We start from the raw sequence: 17,089 nt of genomic DNA on the forward strand, positions 1-17,089 counted from the left end.
ATAGGAGGCATCCTCCTGTTTAGCTACGTTTAATCTACACAATCTCTCCCGGTTATATAACGAGCAATTTCGCGACACAAACGACTCAGGGAAGGAACATGCCAAGCACAGGGTATTACGCAGAAACGAAGGGAAAAAATTCGTAGCAACAGAAAGAACACGCCGTTTATGGATGCGAAGTGAACATAAGGAAGACCCACCGACCCGATCCCAACGCAACGTTGGATTCGAGTTGGAAGGCTACATACCTGGCGCTGTGGAAGGCAGCCAAGCGGCTGGGTACCAGGGCGTAGGTCTGCGTAGGATGCCCGCTAACGGGGGTTCCCAGCTACACAGCAGGGGCGACGCACAGCGCTTGGGCTCACTCCTACTGAGGATGCTCGAAATGGAGAAAGGGTTACCGCTCTTGGCCTTGGGTTCTGCAGTCACCATGCCGCCGCCGGAGTCCTCCTTGGGCTGCGTAACCGGGAGCATGGCGGCCTCCTGTGCGGCTCGTCGCGGACCTTCTCCGGCCCCTGCGCCGGCGAGCTCCTCCCTTTGGAGCACCGTCTCCGCCTCCGGAGTCCCGAGAACCACTCGGTGCCCAGTGGAAAGGCCCGCCTTCCAGCCTCCGAGGATTCAGACGGAGGCCAATTAGGCCGACGTCATTGTTGAACGGGTGGCTTTCTTTGAAAAGGGGGATAACTTGCCGGAATTGAGTGCGGGATGGATTGCATGACGAGCTTCTGCCCCGTTTTGGGTTTTTCGGTCACATGTTTAAGCTGCACTCGCACTGTATACGGTGATGCAAACTAGTATTAGTATAAATGATGTCAAGAAGGTCTGGCGAAAGAGACATTTCTATAAGGCGGACACAACAAGACGTTTTTTTTTTCGCGAGCGGGTAATGCGGTCATGTTCTCTTTCCGGAATGCCAAGTTGGACACTCTCAGGAGTAAAAAACTCAGAAAGTTTTTACTCCTGGTTTGAGCGGGGCATACGCCTTTTTTTTTTTTCGTCATTGTAAAGTGTCTCAAAAAGGAGAGAGAACTGTGGTTGGCTAGGGGCGTGTTATGCAATGAAGCTCTGTTTTAGGAGGCTCTCAGGAACTAACCACACATGCTTCCAACAGGTGCTGTTTTACTATACTTCGTCATATCGGCGATTGCTTATCTGCACTGCAGTAGGAATTCTAGTTCGCCCCCACTGTTTCCTTTATTTAGTTATTTCTTTACTTCTTACCCTCAGAACACGCGATACCTTTTACCAAAACAAAACACACATTGCTTAATGGGTTCAAGTGTACGGTTCAGTTCGGAGTAATACAGAGAAATTATGTATTCTTCCTCAACCTGCACTCTAAGCAAAAACTGAGTAAAATGGAGAGTAATCGCAGCTTCTATCACTGTAAACTGAAAAACACCCTTATGGGTGTAAATGGCTTGTCCTATAACACACACCACTTTTTACACCGTATGGTCTGGAACACCCTTTTTAGAGGGTGTATCCTGTGTAAACACCCTTTGAAAGGGTGATTTTTCATGAAAATGCCCTTTTTTGCGCCCTTTAAACACCCTTTTAGGAGGGTGTTTAACAATCTTACACCCTCCTAAAAGGGTGTGTAAAGGTTTCAAAAGAAGGCATTTTCAAGGAAAAGCACCCTTTCAAAGGGTGTTTTACACAGAATACACGCTCTAAACAGGGTGTTCCAGACCATACGGCGTAAAAAGTGGTGTGAGTTATAGGACAAGCCATTTACACCCATAAGGGTGTTTTTCAGTTTACAGTGTAGTCCCCTAGACGGCAATTGCTCCCCAATTTAGTCCCCCTGACCGCGAAATTTACTCCCCAGGACTGTAAATAGTCACAGAACTTCGTAGATGGTCTCCTGAATGCAACAGTCTACGTAAATATGTGCTGTTCGTGAACTTGATGGCATAAGGCCATATAACTTAGCTAACTTAGCCAGTTTCCACCCACACAGAGGAAAAAATAGAGGTTCTTTCTCGCGAAATGGTGCCCTATGCGTGTCGCAAGATTTTATATCACTCGACATATCACGGTTGACGGTTTAATTCAAAGTATTTTCATTCATGCACACGAATTATGGATACCTGGGCCTCTTAGAACAGAGCGTGAAATGCAGTCCCTACTCTGTGATGTTCATTTAGTCCCGTGCATTTATAGTCCCCCAAAAGCACTAAAATTACTCCTTTTTTTCCCCCTTAGAGTGCTTTCACATTGAGTTCGAAATCAGTAATACGAAAAAAATTCATCGACAGACAAGTACCCAAAGAGAATGTTTGTAGTGGAAATTACCTCTAGCGCAGTCTTGAACCATCATTCCCAATCTCTGTTCTGGGAGGCGTACGCCCGTTTGTAACACTTATGCAGTTGCGTTAATTGTAAAAAAAAAAAAAAACAACAACAACAACAAAGGCGTACGCTTTCCACAAACCAGTGATAACGGTATCATTCTCTGCAGCGCGTACACTCTTAAAAATGAACTTCACCACATAGCACGCTCCTAGCCAACCATCACCCCGAATGACAACATTCTCGCCTTAGATTTGTTGAAAAGGGGAGGAGGAGCCTATTTTGTGCCGTGCATAATGAACATAACACATAATGAATACAAAATAAGCTCCTCCTCCCGTTTTCAGCAAATCAGGGGCGAGAACGTTGTCATTCGGGATGATGGTTGGCTAGGAGCGTGCTATGTGGTGAAGTTCATTTCTAAGAGTGTAGTCTTTCAGCTTTGTTTTGTCTTCTTTTCTTTTTTCGTCATATTACCATTCCCTCATCGTGTAACGCAGACAATGTCCAACGTGTTACCCTCCGAAGAATCTCACGTATCTTTCAGTATCAGTCTTCTTTCACGTATCTTTGCTGGATGTTACTAACTGTTTCGTTGCATAGTTTTTGCGCTGATTGCTGTTTTAGTGCGCAATTACCCAGACAGTTTGTTGTTCATACACTCTTAAAAATGAACTTCACCGCATAGCACGCTCCTAGCCAACCATAATCTCGAATGATATCGTTATCTACCCTAATTTGTTGAAAACGGGAGGCGTACGCCTTTTTTGTGACAATTATGAACAGCATAAGTGTCGCAAAAAAGGCGTACGCCTCCCGTTTTCAACAAATCAGGGTAGATAACGATATCATTCAAGATTATGGTACGCTAGGATGACGGTATGGATGACGGTTGGCTAGGAGCGTGCTATGCGGTGAAGTTCATTTTTAAAAGTGTAGGCGCCAGAAAATAAAATACCTCAAATAGCACGCTCTTAGCCAATCACCATCCCGAATGACATCGTCCTGCCTCCTGATTGGCTAAAAACGGGAGGCGTACGCCTTTTTGTGCCACTTATGCAGTTACGTTAATTGTCTGAAGTATATGCACTCTTAAAAATGAACTTCACCGCATAGCACGTTCCTAGCCAACCATCGTCTCGAATGATGTCGTTATCTGCCCTGATTTGTTGAAAACGGGGGGAGTACGCCTTTTCTGTGACAATTATGAACAGCATAAGTGTCACAAAAAGGCGTATGCCTCTCGTTTTCAACAAATCAGGGCAGATAACGATATCATTCGAGATGATGGTTGGCTAGGAGCGTGCTATGCGGTGAAGTTCATTTTTAAGAGTGTAACGACGATGAAGCGATTAAGCCCCCTGATTTGTTGAAAATGGTAGGCGTACGCCTTTTTTGTGAGAATTAAGAACAGCATAAGTGTCACAAAAAAGGCGTACGCCCCTCGTTTTCAACAAATCAGGGCAGACAACGATATCATTCGATATCATGGTAGGCTAGGAGCGTGCTATGCGGTGAAATTCATTTTTAAGAGTGTGGGGGAGAAAAAAATCGGTGTCAAAGAGAAAAATACTCGATAAAATGATCGCGCAGATAGATGTTTGGATGTGTCTTGTTCGAGTGCAGCATCTCTGAATGGCGCCTATACGCATGGCTGGGCAATGCCGCAGGCAATCCAATCCCCCCGAAGACGAAACCGAAAGGATATGCGTACTTTATGAAGGCGACGAGAAACGGCGGGATTCGGAGGAGGCTCCCATTTTCCATACGAAAGAGGCGGCTGAAGCGCATTGAGTCAGCCACTTAACCTGCGCTAATGAAAACCGCAATCCGTGGAGCACGGGCCCAAAATGTTGACGCTCGTTGAGCGGAGAGCACCGCTCACGATCTTCCTGTCTTTAACTCAGTCCAATATTTCGGAGCTGATATATTAATTTTGATACATATCTCGTTAGGTGCGAGAGCTATACACTCTTAAAAATGAACTTCACCGCATAGCACGCTCCTAGCCAACCATTATCTCGAATGATATCGTTATCTGCCCTGATGTGTGGAAAACGGGGGGCGTACGCCATTTCTGTGACACTTATGCTGTTCATAATTGTCACAGAAAAGGCGTACGCCCCGTGATTTCAACAAATCAGGGCAGATAACGATATCATTCGAGATAATGGTTGGCTAGGAGCGTGCTATGAGGTGAAGTTCATTTTTAAGAGTGTACGGCAAAAAGCATTTTTTAAATCTACTTCATTGCAATGTTACTCTGGTATCAAAAAACTCTCGTTCGAAACCGGCTTTCATTTTTAAGAGTGTGGGTTTATCACTTCTGATAGCAGGTGATAAGCAGGAAGTGATAAGCAGGGTTATCATTTCTGATTCGAAAAGATAGGAGGGCGTACGCCTTTTTGTGTCAATTATCGTACATCCAAATTGACACAAAAAGGCGTACGCCCCATCTCTGTCCTCGAATAAGAAGCCACAACCCTAACATTCGCGGCAATGGTTAGCGCTGAGCGTGCTATGCGGTGAAGCCCTGTTTTTCGAGTGCAAAAAAGAGGCTGTTCGAAGATGCTCATTTCAAAATCATCGTGAGGTGCGAGAGAAAAAAAAAATCGTTTCGATGCCGCTCGTTCGAAACGGTCGATGCGAGACTCAAAAATGAGTCGCATTAAAAGCACGAAACGATTGGAAACTTTTCCATCTCACTCTATCTGTTTTACACGTATAAAAGCGAACATGGCAGCAGTGATCTTCCCTGTACCTTGCCAGAAATGAATTTAAAACGCCATCCTTTCTCGTAAAAAAAAAAAAAAAAAGTCACCCGAAGAAGTGGAGAATCGAGGTCACGACTGTTTTCCCCTAATGAACAATCCCATACGGCACTTTCCATTTTCTACCGCAAGGAACAATCCGTCTTCTCCATTCATCAATGACAATAAAGGCCTTAATGATACTCCGTCAGCCGACAAAGACAAACGGGCCGTCATCGCCCGCGGGCCATCCATACTGCATTTGCGACACGAGTACATGCAATTGGACGCTTCAGTGAATATAAATGCCTCTCGCTGTGACAAACCCCCGTGTAATGCTGGCTGAATTATGAGTGATGCTGTTGGCATCGTTTGCAGGCGGGAGTGCTTTGGGGCCCCGGTAACGCCCATCAAGCCCGCACCGAGAGATAGCGAGGAGCACTTTGGACGCTAACGAGCGATGCACCTTCTGGCGGGAAATGACGCTTCTTTCCTTTGAAGCGGCAAAATAGCTTTGTGTTCCTGCTCTCGTATTTAATTACTGCGCTCTCTCTCAGAGGGAGTATAGCTTCTTTTTTTTTTCTCCAATATTTTTGCGGTTACGCGCGACACGTTCGTTCGATGAGGCTAGGTTTCAAGTATAGCTGTGATCAGACTTGTACGTATCTTGAGTACGTACTCAAAATACAGTATTTTAAATACTTTTTCCGGTATTTTGGTACTGTACTCAATACTTTTTGCGACAAGTATTTTTAATGTATTTAAAATACTTTTTTCGGTATTTGCTACTCAGTACTCAAAATACCTTCCTTCCTCGTCAAGCCATATCCAGCACGCTTCCCGCCGTGCCGAGATTTTCAGCTCACTGGAATTTAACTCCCTTTTTCTTCTTTTTCTTCTTTTCGGGAATTCGCGAATCTGTCATTTATCCTCTTGTACAATAGGCTGATCCCAAGCCTGGCCTTGCTTGTCAATAGCCAACTTCGTCGGAAAACCGTTCCTGTTCATATTGCCAGGTGAATCACCAGGGGATTAGGTACAAGATAATCCCGGCATTTATTTCCTTCCTTGGTCATCAAAGCAATAAACACGTGCCAGAGGTTGAAAGACCCGAACCGACATACAGAAGGGATTACGAAGTTTTGGGTCAGAACATATCAACAAAGTTTACTTGGGTTCACCAAAGTTCACCAATTATTACTTGACACCAAGACGTTGTAAATGAAAGATATGCATGGCTGATGAAGTTTATTCCTTTCATTTGTAAGGCCACGTTCAGAATACGCGTTTCGTTTACTGCTAATACTAAAGTACTTTAAAGAGTACCTTAAATACTTCTTAGAGTATTTAGTACTCTACTCAAATTACTTTCAGTTTTGAGTATTTTGTACTCTATTTTAAATACTTTTTCCGTAGAGTATTTAGTATCTTATTTTAAATACTTTTGCGCAGTATTTTGTACAAGTCTGAGCTGTGTTAAGCAGGAAGGCTCGGTTCATCGGAAGGGCATCCTCCCTATACTGGGTACTGTATTTCCCTGTTCCCGTTGGCATTTATGGTTTTGTGCCATATCACGTTTTCTGTCAGGTAGGTGCAGACTATTACGATGGCGACATTGACTTTTTAATCTAATTTGATAAAATAATAAACATAAATTTTTACTTAATACTGGATGATGGGCAAATCCGACATGTTCGACCGCGTCGCTTTCAAAGATGACGCATTAAAATAATACCCGCGTTACATTGATTTGCAATGATATATGGGTAAATATTTGGAATTACCAAGCAGGTCAGTTGTATTGCCAAATGTAGGATGGGACAAGCGCACGTTAGTTGGTTGCGAAGAAACATTGGGAAAAATCTTTCCAGGAGCAGTACTGCGAGCGATACTGCCAAAAACAAAAGACAAAAAAAAAAGTTAGAAAAAAATCTTCCCTGGAACAGCAAACAGAAAGGTATGGAGATAGTGGTTCAACTGTGCGTCGGGTCAGCAGGAAATAGCGAAGAATTACGAAAGTATGGTGTAGGACAAGTGTTTTTGTAAATGTAGAAAACATAAACAAAATACAGGAACCGACACTGAAGATTTTTGTTTAAGTTTAATTTGTACAAGCTTTCGCGTGGAGGTCCACGCTTCCTCAGAGGTCACGCTTCCTTACCTGAGGAAGCGTGGACCTCCACGCGAAAGCTTGTACAAATTAAACTTAAAGAGAAATCTTGAGTGTCGGTTTCTGTATTTTGTTTATGTGATCTACAGGACTTGACTCCCCTCTTCGTATACGTAAATGTAGAAAAGTACAAAATCCAGTGAACAGGTGAGGAAATGTTAAGGGAAGCACTCCACTAGACTAGAGGCGGCGATATTTCCAACAGAGACTGTTCTTCTTCCCGTTCTTCTTCCCAGAACATGAACAACCTGTCTTCGAAATATCAGCATGACGGCCTTGACTGCCACTAGGGGTCGGGTGTGCAGTTGGTGTATTTAAGATGTGTTCCTGCCATTAAAGTTGTTTGTCAGTCAGTGCTTCGTCTGTGTTGTCTCTTTGTGTCCCCTGCACCGGGGTTTTATAGCTTTTAAATTCGAAATATCGCCGACTTTCCTCCTGAGGCGCGCGTGTGCCCGAGGTGTCTGTAAAGCGTGCTTTTCCGCACTATGAGTAACTTTGTGGAGAAGCTTACTTTACACTGATTGCCAGCCACCTCGTACTGGTATATTTGTGTCGCGTAACAAATATGAAACTACAATCTTGAACAACGTCACGGTTGCTGTTCTGCGGATTTCTTTCTTCTTGCTTTTTTTTTTCTCTTTGTATTTGTCATCCCCATTTTTCGCCGATTTTGGGACCGTTAAGTGCACTGTCTCCAATTGGCTGTCGTATAGTTTCGACAAAATAGAGCCGGTGAAATTTAGGTTGCGACGACTGCAGCGTGACGGGTTTATAGGAATATTACTCGCTTCAGATTTCACACTATTGCGGAAAATGGGGTCTGGTGCCACATCGGGTCTCGTCTGCAAAGAAAACCAGCAGCAACCGCGACGCGCCAATTCTGAAAAGCATGTTTTTTTTTTGTTTTTTTTTTGTTTTTTTTTTGTTTTTTTTTTCGCGCAGCTCGAATACACTCTTAAAAATGAACTTCACCACATAGCACGCTCCTAGCCAACCCTCACCCCGAATGACAACGTTCTCGCCTTAGATTTGTTGAAAACGAGAGGAGGAGCCCATTTTGTGGCGTGCATAATGGCACAAAATAGGCTCCTCCTCCCGTTTTCAGCAAGTCAGGGGCGAGAACGTTGTCATTCGGGATGATGGTTGGCTAAGAGCGTGCTATGTGGTGAAGTTCATTTCTAAGAGTGTACGTGAAGTTGAAAGTGAGGTAAGTATGATTTGATTGGCTGAGATATGGGAGAGGATAATCGCGCCAAATATCGAGCAAATGAACGCGCACGTATCAGAGGTGGCGGGGGAATTCAGAACAGACAACTGCGGCTCTCAAAGAAGGCGGGCCCAAACAACTCATCTGCGAGTTCCTTCTCTCGTTATTTTGATTTCGCCACTGATTACGCTCTTCCAAGCCATATAGCCAACCAAATCTCCCGTGGAAACAAAAAGACGACGGGTGCGTTAAGTAGCGGCTCTGCACAGCGCCCTCCGTCCACTCTGTCCCTCTCGCTGCGGAGCCTCTGCTAAACGGGTTTTTAAGCCAAGAAAGCGTTGCGTGTGCAGGTGATGGTGTGCACGTTGCGTGGGCAAAGCGCCTCTAGGCCTCTGGGTGTCACTGAATGTTCTTTTCTGGTATACGTGACATTCTCGTGTAAACATAAACAAGGCCGCATCACAACTTTCGGTGCCACGAAGACTTCCGGTCCATCCGCGATTAAGGACGCTACACTCTTAGAAATGAACTTCCCCACATAGCACGCTCCTAGCCAACCATCATCCCGAATGACAACGTTCTCGCCCCTGATTTGCTGAAAACGGGAGGAGGAGCCTATTTTGTGCCATTATGCACGGCACAAAATAGGCTCCTCCTCCCGTTTTCAACAAATCTAGAGCGAGAACGTTGTCATTCGGGGTGATGGTTGGCTAGGAGCGTGCTATGTGGTGAAGTTCATTTTTAAGAGTGTAGGAACCAGCCATTATGCAGAATGACAGCTTTCACTTTCCTGATTTGTTGAAAATGGGAGGCGTACGCCTCTTTGTGGCAATTTGAATTGCCATAAGAATGCGTATACTGTCCTCTTTCTCCTCAAATCAGAAGCGATAACAGTATCATCCGCTGTAGCGGTTGGCGCAGACCGTGTTGGCTGCGAAACCGGATGTCATTTTGGGAACAAACCGGAAGCGGCGCAGAAGGGCAAGCTGTCTTCTGATCCGACTGTTTTGCAGCCTTAAAAAAGATTAATTAAGGTGCAGGTGGATCCGACCGGAGAAGAGGGGGGAGAGCGCGAGAAGCACTCCGACTTGTGGGTATATAGGAGCGCCGACTCCTCAAAAGGAGATGTCCCGTTTAGTAGAAAGGAGCGCGCCCCATGCGCTTCGGAGTCGCTACTTAACGCGCCCAATTTAACGACAGTGTTTATTGTACCGAACTCGGAACCCGAATGAATGGAGCGCGAGGCCCGTGCCCACGGACATGGGGCGCGTTAAGTAGCGGCTCTGGGGAGCATGGAGCGCGCTCTTTTTTTTACTAAGCGGGACATCTCCTTTTGCGGAATATGGCGCTCCTGCGTTCCTATACCCACGAGTCGGAGTGCTCCTCCTGCACCCTCGTCTCCGGTTGGACCAACGTGCACCTTAATTAATCTTTTTAAGCTCGAGCTTTTTAATGCTGCAGACAGCCCGATCGGAAGATGGCTCTACCGGAAAACATCATTCGGTGACACCTACACTCTTAAAAATGAACTTCACCGCATAGCACGCTCCTAGCCAACCATAATCTCGAATGATATCGTTATCTACCCTGATTTGTTGAAAACGGGAGGCGTACGCCTTTTTTGTGACAATTTTGAACAGCATAAGTGCCACAAAAAAAGGCGTACGCCTCCCGTTTTCAACAAATCAGGGTAGATAACGATATCATTCAAGATTATGGTTCGCTAGGAGCGTGCTATGCGGTGAAGTTGATTCTTAAGAGTGAAGAAGCGCTTTGCACACGCAACGCTCTCTTGGCTTAAAAACCTGTGTATAGCAGAGATTCCGGAGCGTACACTCTTAAAAATGAACTTCACCGCATAGCACGCTCCTAGCCAACCATTATCTCGAATGATATCGTTATCTGCCCTGATTTGTTGAAAACACGGGGCGTACGCCTTTTCTGTGACAATTATGAACAACATAAGTGTCACAGAAATGGCGTACGCCCCCCGTTTTCAACAAATCAGGGCAGATAACGATATCATTCGAGATAATGGTTGGCTAGGAGCGTGCTATGAGGTGAAGTTCATTTTTAAGAGTGTACCACTGCGGAGCCGTTACTTAACGCTCCCATGCACTCGATGTCATATTCTCGTCCTCTACACTCCCTTACCTCCTGAAGACCAACTCCGTCTTGAAGCTTTACAATTTACTCGCTCGAGGCGCCACTGTATAGATCTCCTTTGAAAGTCGTGCGTGGAATATCCTCCGGTACCGTATATACGTATCAACCTCCGAATGAAATCCATAGCCATAAAGAATGGAACCGATTGATTTGCACACGATGACGTACGTAAAGTCCTTTTATAGACGTCCCCGGTTGTTGCATGAGCGGGTCATCCAACACGGGTTCCTTTTTACTCTCCGCCGACGCCATTATCCACTCGCCTTTCTTCGTCTTTCCGGGCTGTTTCTCCACTGATGCGTTTCCCGCAGGCTGTTTGTATTGAGTGAAGCCGCGAATCGAATTTCCTCCCGGAAGGCTGTCGTCGAGATGGCCGAGGGATTTGGTTCCCCCCTCCGAAAGGATGATTAGCGGCCGACGCGGGTTAACTCTCTGTGCGCGAGGTGAAAATGGGATAAAGGCCACCGCATTACTCGGACAACAAGTAAATTGTCAGCTTGCCTTTCCCGTTTAAAGCGCAACGCCTCGCGTTCTTTATGGCCGTCGGAACGCTCGAAGCATTCGCTGCGCAGAGAATTTGAGGGATATACAATGAACATGGCGGGATGGTGCTTCGTGGCTCGTGAATTTTGGCAGTATGACTTGGCAGTTTCTCCCGTCGAATCAACGGTGTCGAGGGAAGGTCGCGTGAAATATATCGCAGAGCGGCAGATAAGACTCGTTGGACTCGTGTAGACTATATGGTACGTTTACTACTATGGTAGCATTGTCCTTAAAGTGACAGTCCGGTCGAAAACATAGGTCTGGGAAACACCGCCTTATGATTTCTAATACTTCTCACAACAACTCTGCAAAATATTTCAGAAGAAATCGTATCGCACGATTTATAATCGACATTTTTCTATGCCGCAGCGAGTAAAGGCCGCAGCGAGCTCTCGCGTGACGTGCATAAGAGCTATGCCGCACGTGACTTGCGCATGCCTGTTTGCGCGATAGTTGATTGTTGCGTGCTAGCATTTGTCCATTATGATGTTTTTGAGTAGCAATCACGCGTTATGTAGACTAAAATGCAGAGTAGCGTCAATGTAAACAGAGGTATCACGACGTAGCCTTCTGTTCAGTACACTCATAGACAAAAACACCTCTCTGCATTCCCAGCAACGGCGCAGTCCTCCGCTCCACTTTGTCCATTGGGGACGTCATGCTCACGTGACGGCTGACGTACATAGAGCATCCTAGGGGCAAGGAGTATGCGAGGGAGAAAAACGAAACCGGATGTCTTCATAGGAGTATTTTTTATTCGATATCTCGAAAACCACGCCGTTTTGTGAGCTGAAACTTTCCACCCAGCATGTAAGCTTCCGTGACAGTTGGAAAAAATCAACTTCCGGTTTTCCCGGGCTGTCCCTTTAAGCATCCAGCCTCAAGCAATCATCAAGACAAAGAAAAGCGTCGTCCAGTGGGAGGGGGGGGGGAGTTCATTAATAATAAAAGAAGAAAGAAGTGAGGGGGGAGGGGAGATAATGTCGAAACTGGCTTGCTGTTGTTGGCAAAGAAGTGGTGGTGGTGGTGGTGAAAGGTCTCGCTGTTGTCGGCCTCACAGAGGTGGGCAACGTCACGACTAACGCGCCATGGAAACGTGCGTCTTGGGCCGGCTTCTAAGGGAGTGAGCTCTGTCTGCTCAGCCAAGGCGGCTGTCCGATGTCAATGTTTCGCGCACGCACCCCTGCTCGCGCCGTTCTCCTTGCCGTCTTCTTCTTCCTCTGAAAAGACGGCAGTGGGGCCACTATGGTGAGCTAGAAGCTTCTAGCTCACCATAGGGCCACTATGGGAAATCCTTTACCAAAACAACAACAACAACAATAATTATATTCTGACGATGAAGTGGGGAGGTTTTCCACTCTATAGGAGTGGAACGCTATACCCCATAGCATGCAGGTCTAATATGAGTGATGACGATGATGATCAGAGTGGCGATGGCGATCCTGATCGTGATGGCGGGAATGTCCGAGGGCGCTGTCGGGGTCACAATGAGTACATTAGACCAGTCACCTAAAAAAAAATCAACTGCATGACGTAAGGCCGCCCTGGAGTGGGCGCGGTGTCCCAAGGGCCGAGGATGCACAACAAGTTGAAGGGGCGGCTGCCAAGGGTGAGAAGCTGCGATTGCAGTGTACGCCACTCGTTGATATAAGTCCGACAGCGGAGGAGTATGTGCTCTACGTTGACAAGTACACCACACTCATTGTAAATAGGGCTAGCCTCACAGCCTAGCTGGTAGCGATAGAACGGAGTGAAGGCCACGTTCAGACGTAGCCTGTGGATGAGCGACTTCAGGGGACGAGGAAGCTATGCAGACAGCGTTGGGTCTACGCTTCGCAAAGAGGACCTGGTTGGAATGTCGCGTTGCCACTGTAGGGTAGACCAGGAATCAGACAAATGCCTGAGGAGGGATCTTCTGTCTCCTCTCGAAAGGATAATGGGCGTAGAAGGCCGTTATTGATGTGCAGCGGCAGCGTCGGCCTCGTGGTTCCCAGTTATTCCGCAACGCCCTGGTACCCACTGAAAGGCAGCGGAGTGAGAACGTTCTTGTAGAGACTTCATGGCGCACAGGATATCTATCACCACTGATGATATGGAACCGCGGATGCCCATGCTTTTAATGCACGGGAGAGCTGCTTTGGAGTCGGTATAAATTACCCATTGCCGGGTTCACAGCCTGCAGCATATGTCAAGAATAGCAGGATAGCACAAAGCTCAGCGGACGTCGATGAGGTGCGGTGAGACAGACGACATCCACGTGTAACGGACTCTGACGGAATGGCAAAGGCTTGTCAGTGCTCGACGATCAATCCGTGTATACAGCGGTACCGTTGCAGTGTTGTGCCTCGATGAAGTGAGCTCTACGTGAGCTTTATGTCCTGGGCCGGTTTGCATACCTGTCAGACGACACGCTAAATGTCAGAGTTACGAAACTGGCATTTAGGTAGGACCTTTTAAATGAACGCTAAGACCAATAGCTATAAGAAAAATGAAAAACCATGCATTTCCCGTTTTTTACCATGGATGTAGCGGCCCAACAAATCGCAATACGGTCCTAAGTTTTCATTGGCAGGTGCATACTGGTATGATTTTGACATCTTGGTGTACCAGAAGAATCGGCGGCCGACACACCATGATAACCCCAACACACAACCAGCTTTTGCTAAACGTGCAATCAGCTAAACGTGCTATCTAAACATATCAGCTAAATATATCAGCTAAATTTCAACACACAGTAAAGAACTAGGGTAAGTTGCCTAAGGATAACACCAGGATAGCTCTTTTTGTTGTTCTTGAGGCCGGGTATGGAGACAGTGACAAGCGGCAATGGCAATGTCCATAGAGGCACTTTGGGTGCCGTCGGGCCGACTATGAATTTGGGAATATGAGGTCTGAATGATGTTATAGAAGCATAAACCGTCGCGTTCCGTCTAGAATGAAGCTTGCGAATCAGAGGGTGACATCTATGATGGGCACGTAGACGCAGATAGTGACGTGCAGTTTCCCGAGTACGTAGAACCTCAATGGGAACGTCCCTTGTCCTCAGCAACTATACTAGGCGGGTTTCAGCGCCTCGCGGGACCCCAAGACATACCCGAAGGCTCGAATCCTTTGTACCAGTGTCTGAGGAAGTCCGTGCAGGACGGGAAGACTGTACATTACTGAGCCCGGCATGTTGGTCGATGCCTATAGAGGATGAAGACTACTGAAGCTTCTAGCTCACTGTATGCTGTGGTTTGGCCGGCAATGCTTCGACGCAGCAGTAACCACGTTTGTTTCCATTTTTACCAATTTTTCGGAAACCCCCCCGGAAAGAACCTTTTTTTTTTTTTTTCGAGCGATTCAAAATTTCCGGAAATTTTGCATGTCCCTTTTGCGCGTGCACATTACCAAATAAACCTGAAACATGTCAATACTCTTAGAAATGAACTTCACCACATAGCACGCTCTTAGCCAACCATCATCCCGAATGACAACGTTCTCGCCCCTGATTTGTTGAAAACGGGAGGCGGAGCCTATTCTGTGCTCATTATGCACGGCACAGAATAGGTTCCGCCTCCCGTTTTCAACAAATCGGGGGCGAGAACGTTGTCATTCGGGACGATGGTTGGCTAGGAGCGTGCTATGTGGTGAAGTTCATTTTTAAGCGTGATACGCACGACTATACCCGAGCAACATTCGACCATATCGGCAGGCAGATCGCTCGGCAACAAAACGTCACCCACCAATCAAGCACTTTCTGTTTAACTATAGTGTGCAGTGACGGCGCAGATGTGAGCGCTTTGGAATCGGAAGGCGCGCGTCGAGCAACTTTGTTGCCAAGCAGGAACTGAATCGCTCACATTGTTACGTCAGATTTCTTAAAATCAGAAATTAATTCCGCACGTAAATAATAAAACGATGGTAATAATAAAAATTGAAATCTACGTGCGTCACATTTTATTATTTGTATATTATCGCTTATATTATGTATTAATATTAAATGAATGTCGCAGAATTATTACTATTGATGATGAACGTGACCGCGTTATTATTTATAATAAAACGTGAGGCAAGACCTACACTGTTAGAAATGAACTTCATCGCATAGCACGCTCCTAGCCAACCATAATCTTGAATGATATCGTTATCTGCCCTGATTTGTTGAAAACGTGAGGCGTACGCCTTTTTTGTGACAATTATGAACTGCATAAGTGTCACAAAAAGGCGTACGCCTCCCGTTTTCAACAAATCAGGGCTGATAACGATATCATTCGAGATTATAGTTGGCTAGGAGCGTGCTATGTGGTGCAGTTCATTTTTAAGAGTGTAGTCCGGACTGACCCTTGAGCGTTCTCAACTTTTCATAACGCTGTCAGAAAGTTCCAAGTTTGTCCGAATGCAGACGCGCGTCAGTGAGAAACGCCCTCATATACTGCAATAATTCCGGACTGACGGATCCTCGCACCCGTTAAATGGATTGCAGGTTTTCTCCTTGAATGGAACATTTTGTGACGGGATCCCACTAATGGAAGGATTTCCCTTCTTCACAGCTTTGGGAAAATCCGCTAACGGGGTTAATTGGGCTCAGTCCCCGTTGGGGACTCCATGAATCACTGCACCCTCGCATACGGCTCATCTATTACCGCCACGAGGAATCGTCCTGACATCCCGGAAGGAGCCAACATGTTCAACGACCTCTTCGTGAGCTTCGAGCTCGTTAAATAGCGTTTTCAGCGATCTCATGGTGAGAAAGCCTTTTGTAACAAGACGTTACAGTGACGTGACGCAACGCGAGTAATTCCATATCCCTATACAGCTGCATATACAGGGTGTTTCAGTTAAATCCCCGGGCTAAATAATTCGCGAACCGGTGCACCAATCGAATAACTTTCTTTTTTACAAGTATCTGTCCAATACCGCCTACAAGATGCGCACCGCGTGAATGAGCGGGAGGCGCTCATTATTTAAATAAAAATGCAAATGAGTTTCGTAAAAAAGCGTAACTTCTAAAGCAGGGCGCTGTCGGTATTAAAATGGGTACTACCCCTTTTGGGACCTTCAGTGGACACCTTTCAGAGAAAAATCTGCCACCGAAGCGGGTCATTTGTTGCAGTAATTAATTGGTTTCGGTTTACGTATTTTTGTCGGGGCTTGTCGCTGCGAAGTACAAAAGGACGCTCTTTCACTCCCTTATCCATCAATGAATTACGTCCTTACACCAATGAATTACACCAATGAAATACGCCCTTTTGCGCTTCGCCGCGACCAGCCGCGAAAAAAATACGTAAACCGAAACCAATTAATTACTGCAACAAATGACCCGCTTCGGTGGCAGATTTTTCTCTAAAAGGTCCCAAAAGGGGTAGTACCCATTTTGATGCCGACAGCGCCCTGCTTTAGAAGTTACGCTTTTTACGAAACTCATTTGCATTTTTATTTTAATAATGAGCGCCTCCCACTCATTCACACGGTGTGCAGCTTGTAGGTGGTATCGGACAGATACTTGTAAAAAAGAAAGTTCGTGGATTGGTGCACCCGTTCGCGAATTATTTAGCCCGGGGATTTAACTGAAACACCCGATATACAGCTTCGCCCGGATGACTTACAACACACCTGTATCAGTGATTCGAGAATTTCTGCATATCGATGAATAACAAACGCATGTGAGAATACGTATACTCCCTGCCTCTTGTGTGATGTATGAGCGTTTTCCTTGAAAAATTTAGGGGGGGGGGAATATATTTATTGGGCGAAAGGGAAAAAAAAAACCGGAGGAAAGATCAGCCAAACGGGACGTCAGCTTGCTATTCCGCAACAAAAAGAAAATTAATGAAGATGAAGCAAGAAGAATAAAATAAATAAAAAGAAAAGAAGAAGAACGAAGATGAAGGAAGAGGAATAAAATAAATAAAAGAAAAAGAATGCAGAAGAAAGAAAAGAAGGAAGCAAGGAAGAAGAAAATTTAAGCGCCATCGT

General features: G+C 45.9%; 1 protein-coding gene across 1 annotated transcript in view; it reads right to left on the reverse strand.

Annotated features, from left to right (window-relative positions):
* Nucleotides 1–474, reverse strand: part of LOC135365710 (homeobox protein HMX1-like) — a 42,503-nt gene extending 42,029 nt beyond the window's left edge. The window contains exon 1 of the mRNA XM_064601882.1: nucleotides 249–474. Coding sequence (XP_064457952.1) covers nucleotides 249–474 — 226 coding nt within the window. The remainder of the gene's footprint in view (nucleotides 1–248) is intronic.
* Between the last annotated feature and the right edge of the window lie 16,615 nt (nucleotides 475–17,089).

The sequence above is a fragment of the Ornithodoros turicata genome, chromosome 1 (genome assembly GCF_037126465.1).
Source record: "Ornithodoros turicata isolate Travis chromosome 1, ASM3712646v1, whole genome shotgun sequence".
NCBI classification, from domain to species: domain Eukaryota; kingdom Metazoa; phylum Arthropoda; class Arachnida; order Ixodida; family Argasidae; genus Ornithodoros; species Ornithodoros turicata.